The following is a 14,077-nucleotide window of genomic DNA, read 5'->3' as shown; positions in this document are numbered from 1 at the left end:
CTCCTTGGGTATCCAGTTCTCCTGGTGACCCAACCCTCTTTTGGGAACCCAAATCTTTTGAGGACCTAACTCTCCTTTGCTACTCAGCCACATGGGAAGCAGTGAGACCATGTATACTCACAATCATACTTGCATGGGCACTGTCCTCTTCACGGCTATTCCTCTGCATGAAAAGAATATTTTTTGTCCTGGCCTTGTCTGGCCCCACTGCAAGTGCCCCATCCTGGTTCCATACTCACTGTCTGAAAGCAGAAAAGCCCCAAATCCAGCAGATAGAGAGCAAAGTTGATGCAGTTGTTGTCGAGGAATCTGTACTCCGCTGTGCTGCTCATCAGTAGCTTGACTTTATTCTTGAAGGTCTCAGGGTTGACCCCACTCTTTTTCCTGAGAACCTGGCATTTCCCCCTCCGATCTTTCATAACCTGGAATCCTTCTTTGATTATTCGCCCTCTACGTAAATTTCCAGTATCTGAAAAGGAAAGAGTAGACCATCATCATGTCGCTCTTTGGGCTGCCAAGACGTGAAGACAGGGCATGTGGACTTACCCTGGAAGTGGATGACCTCCCCCTCCCCACAGTAGACAGCTGCGTGCTTGAAGCTGATTGAAAGACTCCTGCTGGACTCTATGTTGAAAAGCACTAGGTCCCCAGCCTGCATGTTGCACTCTGACACGTATGTAAAGTCTCTCTGATAACGGGGTATTAAATTACGCAGAAGGAATGCTGTCATCTGAGCTGCACTCTCCTTGGGAGAGAAGGTTGAGAAGCAGCTTCAACACAGAAGAAGTCACATTGCTCTAGAACTCTGGGGCAGAATGTGGAGAGCTGGGGGAAAGGATTCAAAGCCATTCCACTCACCGAACTGCTGCTACACATCTGCAAGGAGAGAAAGGATCTGTCAACCCAAACACAACCATCTTGCCTCACTTTAAGTCTCCTTGTCCTGCCTCCTTTCCAAATGATGGTGGTCCCATCCCCTGTGTGGGGCTGACAGCATTCTTACAGTGCCGGTGCAGGTGGGGAGAGGTCTCAACAGGCAGCGCAGTCCTGGGGATGGCACACACAAGTTCTCCTCTTCTTGCAGACCAAGGGGCGAGTGGGGTGGTGCTTCCTAAAGTGAAAGCAAAAGTGTAGTGACAGAAAAATCAAAGGCTTTTTTCTACTTCTCAGAGTGTTAGTATTAATTTTCACAGATCTGTATTAGTACAAACAAGTAGCATTTTTTTCTGCAGGTAATTTGGGATATTATCTTCTTTTGCAGATAACAGAACGTTGTGGGTTTTTTGGCTGGGCAATGGTTTCACACAATCAGGATACAAAGCAGTATAAACAAGCAGACTCTGACTACTGGGAATTATCCAGGGGAGTCTGTGATGGGTGTCACCGTGGCAAAATAGTTCTGTTTATGACGGTAAAGATAAGCAGAAGCATGTGGGGGTGGGGGGACAAAGTCTTTTTCAAGGATGCTGCTTGAAGGAGCTGAAGACTGCAAAAGGTGATTATGCACGGTAACGAAGGCATTGCTCCCAGTGGACTTATCTGTGGGGCCAGCTATGTCACAATAACAGACAAAAAAGAAGAAAAAGCCTGAGAAATGGTAGATAATAGGTCCTCACTAAACTAACTACATGGGAGAACTCCCAGAGAAAATAAACCTTTGATGGGGGAATTCCCTAAGAGAAAAAAAAAAACTATTAGGAAAGAACCCCCGGGGCCTGCTTGCTGTTAAGTGAGAAGCTTCCATCTCTCTTCTATTGCCCACAGTGACCAGATGAGTTCCTGGGATCAAGAGATGCACTATGAACAACACTGGACCCATGGTGTTGACTATCTTTCTTGCTTTCTACAAAGACTCCTTGCCTTTGAATCCTATCTCTTTTCTATTGCTCCTTTTCCCTTTTCCATCTCTCTAAACAGCTCAGATTTGTAATAAACTGGTCAGGCAAACATTTGACCCATTGTGTTTTAATCTCACCATTGGGTACACACGTCTTAAAGAACGCTCTCTCCTTCCTATAATTGGTGTGAGACAGCTGCCCAGAGCAGTGGGCACGGCACCAAGACCGGAGTTCGAGAAGTGTTTGAACAATGCTCTCAGCTGTAAGGTTTGATTTTGTGTGGTCCTGCATGGAGCTATGAGTTGGGTTGGATGATCCCTGTGGATCCCTTTCAACTCAGGATTTTCGACAGATCTGTGTCAAATGGTTACTGGAGCAGTTACTGACCCCTTGAATCCCACTAATGTGTGCTTCCAGACAGACCTTGTGCCACCTTCTGATTACCACCCTCTTGCATCCAGATTTCCACCACATAAATGTGTTTTGGTGCTGAGAATCAAACCAGCAGGCTCAAGGTCAGCACCCATTGTGTCCCCTGCCTGGTATGGGACACTCCGTCTGGTGGTGGTACTGCTGAGGCACCTCCTCTCTGGGGCCAGTCATGGGGTCCCTTCCTGCTTACACTGAGAGATCTTAGCAGTGAACAATGAAAGGAAATCACACCCAGTTTGTGGCTGGAATCAAAACCAAAAGTGATTGTAGAAGAGGGTGCGGCCTACACTGCAAGATGAGAAGTCCTATTCCCTTGACACCAGTAAGATATAAACAGATAGATGGATGAACGGATGGATGGATAGATGGATGGATTCATAGATGCATGGATAGATGGATGTATGGATGATGGATGGATGGTTAGGTAGAGAGATGGATAGATAGGTAGAGATATAGATAGGTAGAGAGAGAGAGAGATAGATAGATAGATAGATAGATAGATAGATAGACAGACAGACAGACAGATGGATAAATAGGTAGAGAGATGGATAGACAGATAGATGAGTGGACAGGTAGATGGATGGATACTGAGCATCTTGTGTGGAGTCTTGTAGTGGGATACAAGTAAACACTCAACCAATTTTTTGGTGTGTTATGGTTTTATGATTTTTGTTGTATTATTGATATTCCACATCATACCATCATGTGGTGTATTGGGAGTTAACTGAATAAAACCATAACATGGTGTCACGGAATCATAAAATCATAAAATTGTTTGAGTTGGAAAGGATCTTTCTGGTTAACTTTCTAGTCCAACTTCTTTCTCATTTTACCTAAACTTTGCCTGAGCAGAATATCAAAACCTCAATTACTCCGACTGGGTGGTGACATCCTTAAAATGGTGCAGTGAGCAGGGTTCCCTCACCTGTGCTGAGATGATTTTACACTAAGGACTGTGAGGCGCTGGCACAAGTTGCCCAGAGAGGTGGTGGGTATCCCATCCCTTAGATGCTCAAGGTCAGTCTGTGGGGACTCTGAACACCTGATGAAGCTGTGGGTGTCACTGTTCAGTGCAAAGGGGTTGGACTGATGGCCTTTAAGGATCCCTTTTATATACTCTGGCCCAAGCATAGCCTGATTACGAAGGGGAGAAGTCATGCGTGTCTGAAAAACGGAAGAGGGTGTAGGTCCAGTATGAGACATAGCCTAATTTCCCTTCCAGCATATATGGTTATAGATCATGTGTGCAACAACTTGCTCAGAATGCATTTGATAAATTGTTCTGGTTCACCTGTGTCAGTGAAGTGCTCCATAGTCACTGTTTTCCCACTGGACGAAACAAACCAGAGAATGGGGTGGGACACCTTCCAACTCAGTTCTACAATTCTATGATTATTGCAGTGGTCTTTTCCAGCCTCAATGATTCTGTGACTCTATGAATTACCCCAAAGTCCAGAAACAAGGTAACGGTGAGGGAGAATATCTTAACTCCTGTGCAGTCCAGCAAGGTCCAGCAAGGGAGGGAAACAGCCCCCGATCCCCCCACAGTCAGGAGGAACTGTGAGACCTGAATAAGACCAAAGTGCAAATAGTGCCCAAAGTCACCAAGCTGGGAGGAAGTGTTGATGTACCTGAGGGCAGGAAGGCCCTACAGAGGGATCTGGACAGGGTGCATCAATCAGCTGAGCCCAATGGAATGAGCTTAAATCAAGGGTCAGGTCCTGCACTTTGATCACAGCAACCCCAGGCATTGCTACAGGCATGGGGCAGAGTGGCTGGCAAGCTGTGCAGAGGAAAAGGATTCAGGGGTGTTAGTCAACAGCCACATGAACATGAGCCAGCAGTGTGCCTAGATGGCCAAGAAGGCCAATGGCATCCTGGCTTGTGTCAGGAAGTGATTGTCCCTCTGTACTCAGCACTGGTGAGGCTACACCTCAAGTGCTGTGTTCAGTGTTGGGCCCCTCACTGCAAGAAAGACACTGAGGTCCTGCAGCGTGTCCAGAGAAGGGCAATGGAGCTGTGAAGGTTCCAGAGTACAGATGTTATGGGGAGCATCTGAGGGACCTGGGATAGGTCAGTCTGGAGGTGAGGAGGCTCAGGGGAGACCTTATTACCCTCCACAAGTGCCTGGAAGGAGGTTGTGGTGGGGTGGGGGTCGGCCTCTGCTCCTGGGTAATAGCAATAGGACATGAGGGAATGGCATCAAGTTATGCCAGAGGAGGTTCAGGTTGGACATTAGTAAAAAATTATTCTCTGAAAGAGTGGTAACGCATTGGAACAGGCTGTCCTGGGAGGTGGTGGAGTCACTGTCCCTGTTCTTTTTTCAAGAAAAGTGGATGTGGTGCTGAGGGATGTGGTCAAGTGCAACCACAGGCATGGGCTGATGTTTGGACTGGGTGATCTTAGTGGTCTTTCCAACCCTAATGATTCTGATATTCTATGATTCTTAAAGTGCTACTGTTGTCCCAAAGTCTGGGCTCTCTTGCGCGGTGTCCAAGGATCTCACGCGCAGTAGGCATGAGATGTTTGTTTCATTTTGGGCAGAGCTGAGAGCTGAGCGGTTCTTCCCCTTGGTCGTGCACACCCTTTCTGTAGTGCAGGAGTTCTATCCTGGCCCAGGAACACTGGGTCACTTTACCTCTGAGTCTACTGACTCAGATTGGCAGTTAACTATACTTCATATCTTTTTTGAGGTGGTAACACCCAACTATCAGTTCTGCTTCCTGTGGTTGATGCTCAGAGATGATGCCATTTGCAGCTGATGCATTTCATTCAACACTTCTTTGTACCAGGATATATTCAGTTTTCTTGTACACACATGAAATTAGCTTATGGTAAATGCATATCTTTGGGATGGAAGGAGTAGGTCTGTAACAAGAATGAGTAAAGATTCATTGCATTTGTATTATTCTTCCTGTAATTGTCTAGTAGATGTTATTAAACACATGACAGCTGCTTTGTTCTGGTGAAGAAGGTTGTGCAGAGAGCACTGGTTGTTGTAGTGTACAGTAAGAACAGAAAGTGATAAGGCCCAATTTTTGCTAAATTTTAATAATTCTGCTAAACATTTTATATAGTGTACATGGATTTTCAAACTGGATATGGGATATATGTGGGAGATGAAAACATCTCTGACACTAGAGAATATATTGACTCTGCATGTAACCCTTATTGCCAGTAAGGTATACATACTCCACATCTTGTGCTAAATAACTTAGTGAGATACAAAAAAACATTCAGCCAATTGTTTGGTGTCATTTCACCTTAATTTATCCCAAGGGAACTTCAAAGTCTCAATGATCCTCATTCATTTGAGTGGTGACAACCTCACATTTTCATTCCCAAATTCTTTATCTTGTATCCTTCATTCCACCAGTAATGCAGGAAGGATGCTCCAGACCTGCACACTCCCCAGGTCACATCACCACCTCCTTCACTGCAGTGCTGGGAACATCTAGGAGAGAAAACAGCTCTGATGAGACTCTGTTGAGGTGAGTATCATGGTCCGCCATTCCTGAGGGCAATGACACTCACCATGTCCCCAGTGAGCTGGCTCAGCCCCAGCAGGGCAAGGGCAAAGTGGATGCAGTTACAGGTGACAGCGTCATACTCCAGCACCATGTCCATGGCTGCCTGGACCCGCCACTGCAAGGCAGCTGCATCCAGTCCCCCCTTCATCCGCAGTACCTTGGCAGGGCCCCGTGTCCTCAGGAGGTAGCTCTTACCATGCTTGGCCACAATCCCTGTTGGAGATGTTCCTGAGGTGCCTGTGGTGTGGAAGAGGTGGCCTTCAAGGAGGGTTGAGGATCACAAGGGTGAGTTAGGTCCCATATGGGGTTGAGATGTCCAAATGGGTTTGAAGTGCTCAAGTAGTGTTGGGGTCATCAAGAAGGTTTGGGTGATAGAAGGTTGGGACCATCAGAAGGGGCATAGGCTTCCCAAATAGAACTGAGATCTCCAAGGAGGGTTGAGGTTATCAAGGAGGTTTGGGGTGACCTGAGGTGTTGGATCCCCAAATAGGGTCAAGGTGCCCAAGGAGGGTTGGGGTTCCCAGGCATGAGCTTCTATGCCCCATGTCCCCTGTGTGCAGTTTTCTGCCACTGCTCACCTTCCAGGTGGATGATCTCCCCATCACCGCAATAGACGCCAGCATGGGCACCCCACCAGCCAGGTCCCCCTGAGGCCAGTGGGAAGAGGAAGAGGTCCCCAGGCTGGGGCTCAGCCACCCCATTGGGCACCACATCAAAGTGTTGAGCCAGCAGCCCCTCACAAAGGAAGAACGCCGCTGTGCTTGCCACTCCTGCCAGTGCCTGGGGACATCACCACGTGTCACCTCCAGCCAGGTGCTACTCCACAGGTTTGTCCCTGTCTCTCAATGGTTTGGGTCTCTACGGACCAGGAAATAGATCTGGGAGGTCATCTACAGCTAACCCAGGTGGGCAGCTCAGGTCTGGAGCACCCATGGGCACTGAGCAAAAGCAGATTTGCCCTGTAGGTGGTAGGATAGGTAACGTGGGGTGCAGCAGTGGACACTGGCACTTACCTTCTTGGAACTGCTCACCTGGAAGAACAGATACCCGTGGTCACGCTGGTGGAACTGGGACCCACCTCACCCCAGACTCTAGCTGCAGTCAATTTGTGGGCAGCATCACCAAGGTGCATCCCCTGGTGATGCTGCCTTAATCAGTTCAATCCAAACCTGCAACGTCCAGTAGTGGGGCTGGAGGAATGATGGGATCTTGTTCCGAAGGGTCTTCAGCAAGGAGCTCACCTGGGGGTCAGTGAGGCCAGAACCAGCCTGGTGGCACCCATACCTGCTGTCACACACCCCGGTGGCACCCACCTCACCTCCAACACCCTCTCCATTCATCCATGACCCCTCACATGTCACCCTCACACTCATCACAAACAATGCAGGTACCACGACCCCAGGGTGGGACAACAGGGATGGGTTATGGTGGCCTCCCTGGTGACTCCCCAGCTACCTGCTCCAGGAGGTCCATCTGGAAGGAAAGACATGGTGTCCACAGTGCTGTCACCCTGGCTTGGGGACCTCAATATCCCCAAGTCCTTGGCAGTGCCACATCTCCAAACATCAAGCCATGGTCTCAGTCCTGGGAACATGCCTGAACCCCCCTCTTCACCCTTACCTTAAAGACGTCTGCTATGTCCCTTTGTTGTGCTGCAGTCTGCAGGCTGCAGGACCCCAAGTGGCTGGCAGTGCCCTCACCCAGGAATGTGCCCAGACTGTCCCAACCGGCCCCACCACTGCCCCTGAGCCCGCCCCGTCCCGGTGACATGAGGCCCTCCCAGGGGACAGTCCCCACCTGCCGGCATATTTCCTCCACAAATCCCTTGGGTGACCAAAAGGCTGTCACAAGATGCCCTTTGTGACAGACCTGGGCCACCAGGAAAGTCCCACCTCCTGCACAGGGCTGTGCCTATGGGGTGGCCACTGGGATGTCCCCAGGGAGATGCTTGCCCTTGGGGATGGGTTTCACGGCCAGGTCAGCCCCAGATTCCCATTAAGGTTTCATCTGGGGTCAGCAGAGGGTTTGGCAGGGCATGGTGTGGGTGACCTGGGAGCTGTCACCACCCGCTGCCCGCAGCCACTCGGCGTCATTTGTCACAGCAGTCACACAAAGGGAAAAGGAGCCTCTGGTAAAGGATTGCTGATGACGGGTGAAACCAGAGCCCAGCCCTGACATGGCTCAGCTCCAGTGGCCGTGTTAACCCATCACAGACACCACCAGTGCCACTGGGAGCTGTCTGCTCTTGTCTCCCTCCAGAGCTTTGTATCTCCTGGTTGCTTTTGTCCACTCCTGATCCCCTTCACCAACTCCTGGTCCCCATCATCCCGTTGCAGTTCCCACCATCCTTTCATCATCCCTGCCAACCTCTATTGCACCTCACCGTTCCCTCCCTATGCTTGTCACCTTCCTAGTTTCCATTGTATCCTTCTGGTCCCTGCTGTTACCTCCTGGTCCCCACCAACCTCTTTTGGGCTCCATCATCTTCTCCTGCTCACTATGAGATTACCTCCCTATCCTGTTGTCCCCCTCCCAGTCCTCATCAAATCCTTTGGGTCCCCGACAATCCCTCCTGATGCTTGTCCCCTCTCTGTCTCTGCCATCTCCTTCTGGTCCCCATGGGACCTTCCTGGTGCCTACCACTCCCTCCTGGTCTCCAATGTTCCCTCCTGGGCTTCACCATCTCTTTTTGGTCCCCATTACCCTCTCCTGATCCTTGTTGTCACCTCCCGGTATCCCCAACCAGTTTCCAGACCCCACCCTCCCTTCCTGATCCCCTCTTGGTCTCCTCCTGGTCCCTATCACCTTCTGCTTGTCCCCAGTCATGCTGTCCCTGACTGCAGCACGTCCATTTGCTCCCCATGGCCGGTGGGATTAGTGCAGCCAGAGCCCAGCTCCTGGTCTCAAGACCGCCAGCAGCATCTTGGGGTAATTAGTAAATTAGTAATTAAATGCTGAGGAAGAGGGAGGGAGCCGATCCCAAGGTTTTAGGCTGGGTAATCCCAAGGCATCTGTCACAGAGCTGGGTCACGGGCTTTAACGTTTGCTCCTTCATATGGGGACCCTGGCATTGAGTCTCTGAGTGGTGGCACTTGGTCCACAAAGTGCTCGGGTGCCCCTTTGGGCTGCTGGCAGAGACACGGCTCTGGGGACACCTCAGGATGCACCACTGGGGTCGTGTGGCCGGGTGCAAGAGCAAAACAGGGTGGGAACAATATTTTTGTAATTATTGGATTTCCTCGTCGCAATGATTATTGGCTGGCAGCAGATGGCTGCTGGGGCTAATCCCCTTCCCAAATCCCAGCTCCAGAGCTGGCTTTTTACCGGCGCTGTGGAGGGGAGCATGGCTAGGTGGCAAATTAGCCGAGTCAGCGTTCATCACCGTCCCTGGGGGCCGAAAGCCATCGCATCCCACCACCATGGGGTACCCAACGTCTGTCCTACGGGCAGTGGCCAAGGAGCTCCATGGCTATGCAGGGTGCCCAGCTCCCACTGCGTCAGCCCAGCACCATCGTTATGGTGTTGCTTATGGCCCCTGACAGACAGTTGTGTCATGGCAGGGACAAGATGGAACCATGGCACAGGAACATGGGAATGGGGTGTTGGGATGGAGAATGCTGCTGATGGGGGTGGAAGGATGCTATGTTTGGAATGGGGTGATGGTGGTGGGGGGATGGAGGATGCTGCGGTTGGGATGAGGTGATGCTGCATGTAGAGGTGACCGGGCGATGCTGCAGGTGGAGATGGAGGTGGAAGGAGCCCCATCCCCGATGTCCCCTCGTGTCAGGAGCGCTAGTGATGGATCCACCTCAGTGTCAGCCTCAAGACTCCATCCCCATCCCTCTCCCTGTCTCCAGCGGCCCCACAGCCCACCCCGGATGGCCGCGGGGGGGTTTAGTACCTAAAGCCCTCAAATCTCAAATTGTGCTGCCCTGTCACGGCGAGGGTTTAGCCTTCGTTGCATAACCCTGGGGCCACCTGGCCCCACACTGCTGCGTCAGCAGCCATGGCCCAAAGCCCCCAAAGGGACACCGAGGCTGCTGGCTCTGGGGGGGCACACAATACCACTGTCCCAGCTCTAATCCTCTTTAGGGGCCCCCCATCAGTCATCCCTCTCGATCGGGGCTTGTAATTAATTGCCTGGGGACAGGGAAGAGGGCCAGTGTGTTGTCCCCCACCCCGTAATTACCACTTTTCGTTATTCCTCTCTAAACTCCTTAACAAGGGGCTTATGCGCTTACAGGGCCCGGTGGGCACAGCACAGGGGGACACGGGGGTCACCCCTGCACCCCAACGCTCCTCCACAATCTCAGCACTCCACTTCTCAGGGCCAGCATCGCTGTGACCCCCATGTCCCTGCCACGGGTAGCTTTGGTGGCTTTGGTGTCGTGGGGTTTAGGGTTACAGGGAGGCAGCCGTGCCGGGGCTCAGCACCTTTTTAATTCTTCATCGCGTGGCTGATTGATCCCCCCCCGCGCAGACACTAAAGATTAAGACGGTGACAAACAGGCGGCTGCTTACACAGCGCCCGCGCTAATCTGCCTTGAAGAGAGCACAGCCGCAGCCCCATCCAGCAGAGCGGGGACGGGGACAGCTCAGCATGGCTGCGTCGCCGGCGGGGTCGGTGGTGAGCGCCGGGCTGGAGGACAGCCCCTCAGGTAAGAGCCACGTCCTGCTGCGCAGGTCTGTCCCCAGCGGGTCCTTCTGCGGGATGCTCGGGGTCCTCCATTGCGGTCCTTCTCTGGGATGCTTGTGGTCCTCCATCGTGGTCTCTCTCAGGAATGCTTAGGGTCCCCCATTGTGAGCTTTCTCCAGGATATTTGGATCTCTATCGCAGTCCTTTCCTAGTATGTTTGGAGCGCTCCATCATGGTCCTCCTCTAGAATATTTGGAGTCCCCATCGTGGCCGTTCTCCAGGATACCTGGGGTCCGTACCACTGTTCTTTAGGATGCTCTTAGTCATAGACCTTCTCTGGGATCCTTGGAGATGCTCACTGTGGTTCTTCTCCAGGATGTTTGGCCTCTCCATCATTATCTTCTTCTCCAGGATATTTGGAGTTGCTGATGTATGCCTTCTGCAGGATGCTTAGAGTCCCCATGTGGTTGCCCTTCTCCAAGACACACAGGGTCCCCAGCCATAACTCCCCTCTATGGTGCTCATAGTCCTCACTGTGGACCTTCTCCAAGATGCCCAGGGTCCCCCATCGGGGCCCTTTTCCTGGCTGCTTGGGGTCCCCAGCCCTGCTCTTTCTCCATGGTGCCTGCAGACCTTCTTCTGGATGTCTATGGTCTTCCCACAGGGACCCCATGGTCCCCTGCTGAGACTTTCCTGTGGGGCCATGGTCACAATCAAAGCCCCTTTCTGGGGTTTTGTGTCCCCAGTCATGACCCCTCTCCAGGACACCTGTGGTCCTCACTTGTGGTTCTTTGTCAGGATGCATGCTGTCCCCTTACTGGGACATCCACTGTCCCCAGCCCCAGGAACACCATTTAATCCCATTTGAAAGTCCTGTGAGATCTCATTCCATGGCATTCCTTGGGTGTGGGCTGATGCTGAGCCCTGTGTGCCCCTCTCGGACTCCTCATCCCTGTACCCTGGGATATCTGAGGTCCCCCGGCCTGGACCCACAGAGGCTGCAATGCCCCATCATCTGGATGAGGGGACTGATGGAGGGGGATGAGGGATACCGGGGTCCCCGCTCTCCCTGAGTTTTTTGCTCTGCTCCCACAGGGCTGAGCCCGGCCCCTGGCAAGGCACTGAGCCCCGTGCTGCTGTGCAAGGTGTGCGGGGACACCAGCAGTGGGAAGCACTACGGCATCTACGCCTGCAATGGCTGCAGCGGCTTCTTCAAGCGCAGCGTCCGCAGGAAGCTCATCTACAGGTGGGGAGGAGGACAGGCAGCTGGCGGGGACCCAGGGGATGGACACTGGGTGGGACAAAGGCTGCAGGTACAGGGGGGGACATGGCATTCATTGGGGCAGGACACCTAACAAGGAGGGTATTCACTGGGACACAGCACCTGTACAGGAGAAGGCACCTATAAAGGATGAGGGCATCCAGTGGGGATGTGTATCTGCAGGGGACAGAACATCTTCTTCACGGTGCAGTGACGGAGCACTGGAGCTGCACACAGAGGTGGTGGAGTCTCCTTCTCTGGAGACGTTCAGGACCCACCTGGACGCCTACCTGTGCAACCTGGGCTGGGAGCTGCTTTGGCAGGGGGTTGGACTCAGTGATCTCTGGAGGTCCATTCCAATCCCTACAGTTCTGTGCTTCTGTGATCCCTGGGGTAAACAATACATTTGTTGGGGCAGCACGCTCATGGTGACAAGAGACACATGGGGACAAGGCATCTATAGGGACAGGATATTCACTCACTGGGGGCAGGGCACTCCCTGGGTGAAGGACGCTCAGCAGGGACAAAGTCTCCCCCGCATCCGTGGGCCACAGGAAACTCCAGGAGGACGGGGCCATCCCTGTGGGTGCAGCTGGGTACCACCTCTCCCCGCAGGTGCCAGGCAGGGACAGGGCTGTGCCCGGTGGACAAGGCACACCGCAACCAGTGCCAGGCGTGCCGGCTCAAGAAGTGCCTGCAAGCTGGCATGAACAAGGATGGTGAGCAGGGGAGGACACGCTGGGGGTGGGAGGTCACTGTGTGTGCTGGCCGCTGTTGACATCACCTTGTCCCCACAGCTGTGCAGAATGAGCGCCAGCCACGGAGCACAGCTCAGGTCCGGCTAGATAGCATCGAGCTGGATGCCGAGCTGCCCCCAGAGCACGTGGCTGCCACACGTGATGTCCCTCCAGTTCCCTGCCCAGCTCCCCGGGGCCCCGGGGCCACCGCTGCCGCTGCTGTCCCCCGCACACCCACACCGCCCACCAACCACCGCTTCATGGCCAGCCTGATGACGGCCGAGACCTGCGCCAAGCTGGAACCTGAAGATGGTGGGTGATGGCCTGCGGTGGGGAGGGACGGGGGACACGTCCCCACAGTGGGGTAATGTTGTGCCACCTTCCCTGAAGTTGATGAGACAGTGGATGTGACGGGCGGTGAGCCCGAGCAGGCGGGCAGTGAGTACCAGGTGGCCCCGTACCCAGCAGCCGGCCCTGAAAATGTCTACGAGACTTCAGCACGCCTTCTCTTCATGGCTGTCAAGTGGGCAAAGAACCTGCCCGTCTTCTCCAATCTGCCCTTCCGGGACCAGGTATGGACCCCAAAAGCTCTAGGTTGGGATGGGGACAGTTGGAGCCTCTCCATGGCCATGGGGTGAACATTGGGCAACGTTCCTCTGCCCACCCAGGTGGGCTGATGGGGTCTGGCTGCCTCCAGGTGATCCTGCTGGAGGAGGCGTGGAGCGAGCTGTTCCTGCTCTGTGCCATCCAATGGTCCATGCCCCTGGAGAGCTGCCCGCTGCTGGCCGTCCCCGAGCCGTCCCCTGGCAAGCTGCTGCCTGCTGCCGTGGACGTGCGGGCACTGCAGGAGACCCTGGGGCGCTTCAAGGCGCTGGCTGTCGATCCCACCGAATTTGCCTGCATGAAGGCTGTGGTGCTCTTCAAGCCAGGTGAGAGTGCACACCCAGGTCCCCTGCGGGCTGTTCCCGCATCACCCCAACACCCACTGTCCCGGCAGAGACCCGCGGCCTGAAGGACCCTGAACAGGTGGAGAACCTGCAGGACCAGTCACAGGTGATGCTGGGCCAGCACAACCGCTCCCACTATCCCGGGCAGCCTGTCAGGTACAGCCGGCCCCAGCCCCGCCAGGTGCTGGTGACAGCGGGGTTGGTGACACCGCTCTCATCCTCCAGGTTTGGGAAGCTGCTGCTGCTCCTGCCGGCGCTGCGCTTCCTCTCCTCCGAGCGTGTCGAGCTGCTCTTCTTCCGCCGTACCATTGGCAACACCCCCATGGAGAAGCTGCTCTGTGACATGTTTAAGAACTGACCCCCCCCCACTGTCACCTGGCTGCTGCTCGGTGGCTTTTGGGATACCCTGGGCTGTCTGTCCCCCTGTGCTGGCATTGTCACTCCCGGCTCTCCTTGGGGTGTGGATGCCCCCAGACCAGTGGCCAAGTCCATAGGGTGCTCCCAAGTGGTGCAGGAGGGTGGGTGGAAGAAGGACATCTCCAGGGTGGCACCAGGAGGACCTCATGGGGTGGACACCTTGATGGGTGCCAGTCCCCAACCCAACCCTTGACCCAACCCAACCCTGGACCTAATGCCACCAGCATCCCGTCTGAGGACACGACACTAACCTGGGGGTGGCACTGGGTGGCAGACGTG

The 14,077-nt window shown here is 53.7% G+C and overlaps 1 protein-coding gene and 1 long non-coding RNA gene across 2 annotated transcripts; one reads left to right on the top strand and one right to left on the bottom strand.

The window, feature by feature from the left end:
- Nucleotides 1–6,978: 6,978 nt before the first annotated feature.
- LOC136046866 (uncharacterized) lies at nucleotides 6,979–7,466 on the bottom strand. The gene is made up of 3 exons (XR_010622022.1): nucleotides 7,421–7,466; nucleotides 7,256–7,273; nucleotides 6,979–7,041 (listed from the first exon to the last, which is right to left on the bottom strand). It is a non-coding gene; the product is annotated as an uncharacterized LOC136046866 (long non-coding RNA).
- Nucleotides 7,467–10,336: 2,870 nt separating this feature from the next.
- NR2E3 (nuclear receptor subfamily 2 group E member 3) lies at nucleotides 10,337–13,739 on the top strand. The gene is made up of 8 exons (XM_065734301.1): nucleotides 10,337–10,458; nucleotides 11,532–11,682; nucleotides 12,313–12,416; nucleotides 12,495–12,746; nucleotides 12,825–13,006; nucleotides 13,132–13,363; nucleotides 13,432–13,537; nucleotides 13,607–13,739. Exons 1-8 carry the CDS (start codon nucleotides 10,401–10,403, stop codon nucleotides 13,737–13,739), a joined length of 1,218 nt encoding a protein of 405 aa, XP_065590373.1. The 5' UTR covers nucleotides 10,337–10,400.
- Nucleotides 13,740–14,077: the final 338 nt, after the last annotated feature.

Source organism: Cyrtonyx montezumae, unplaced genomic scaffold (assembly GCF_038088225.1).
Source record: "Cyrtonyx montezumae isolate F1298 unplaced genomic scaffold, pur_monq_1.0 scaffold_17, whole genome shotgun sequence".
In the NCBI taxonomy this organism is placed as follows: domain Eukaryota; kingdom Metazoa; phylum Chordata; class Aves; order Galliformes; family Odontophoridae; genus Cyrtonyx; species Cyrtonyx montezumae.
Note: the sequence above shows the minus strand (reverse complement) of the source record. Positions and strands in the feature narration are given on the sequence as shown.

Coding starts and splice junctions, on each gene's coding strand:
- NR2E3 (XM_065734301.1), top strand. CDS start 10,401: ATGGCTGCGTCGCCGGCGGGGTCGGTGGTGAGCGCCGGGCTGGAGGAC. Junction 13,007..13,131: donor ATCTGCCCTTCCGGGACCAG/GTATGGACCCCA, acceptor GGCTGCCTCCAG/GTGATCCTGCTGGAGGAGGC. Junction 13,364..13,431: donor TGTGGTGCTCTTCAAGCCAG/GTGAGAGTGCAC, acceptor CTGTCCCGGCAG/AGACCCGCGGCCTGAAGGAC.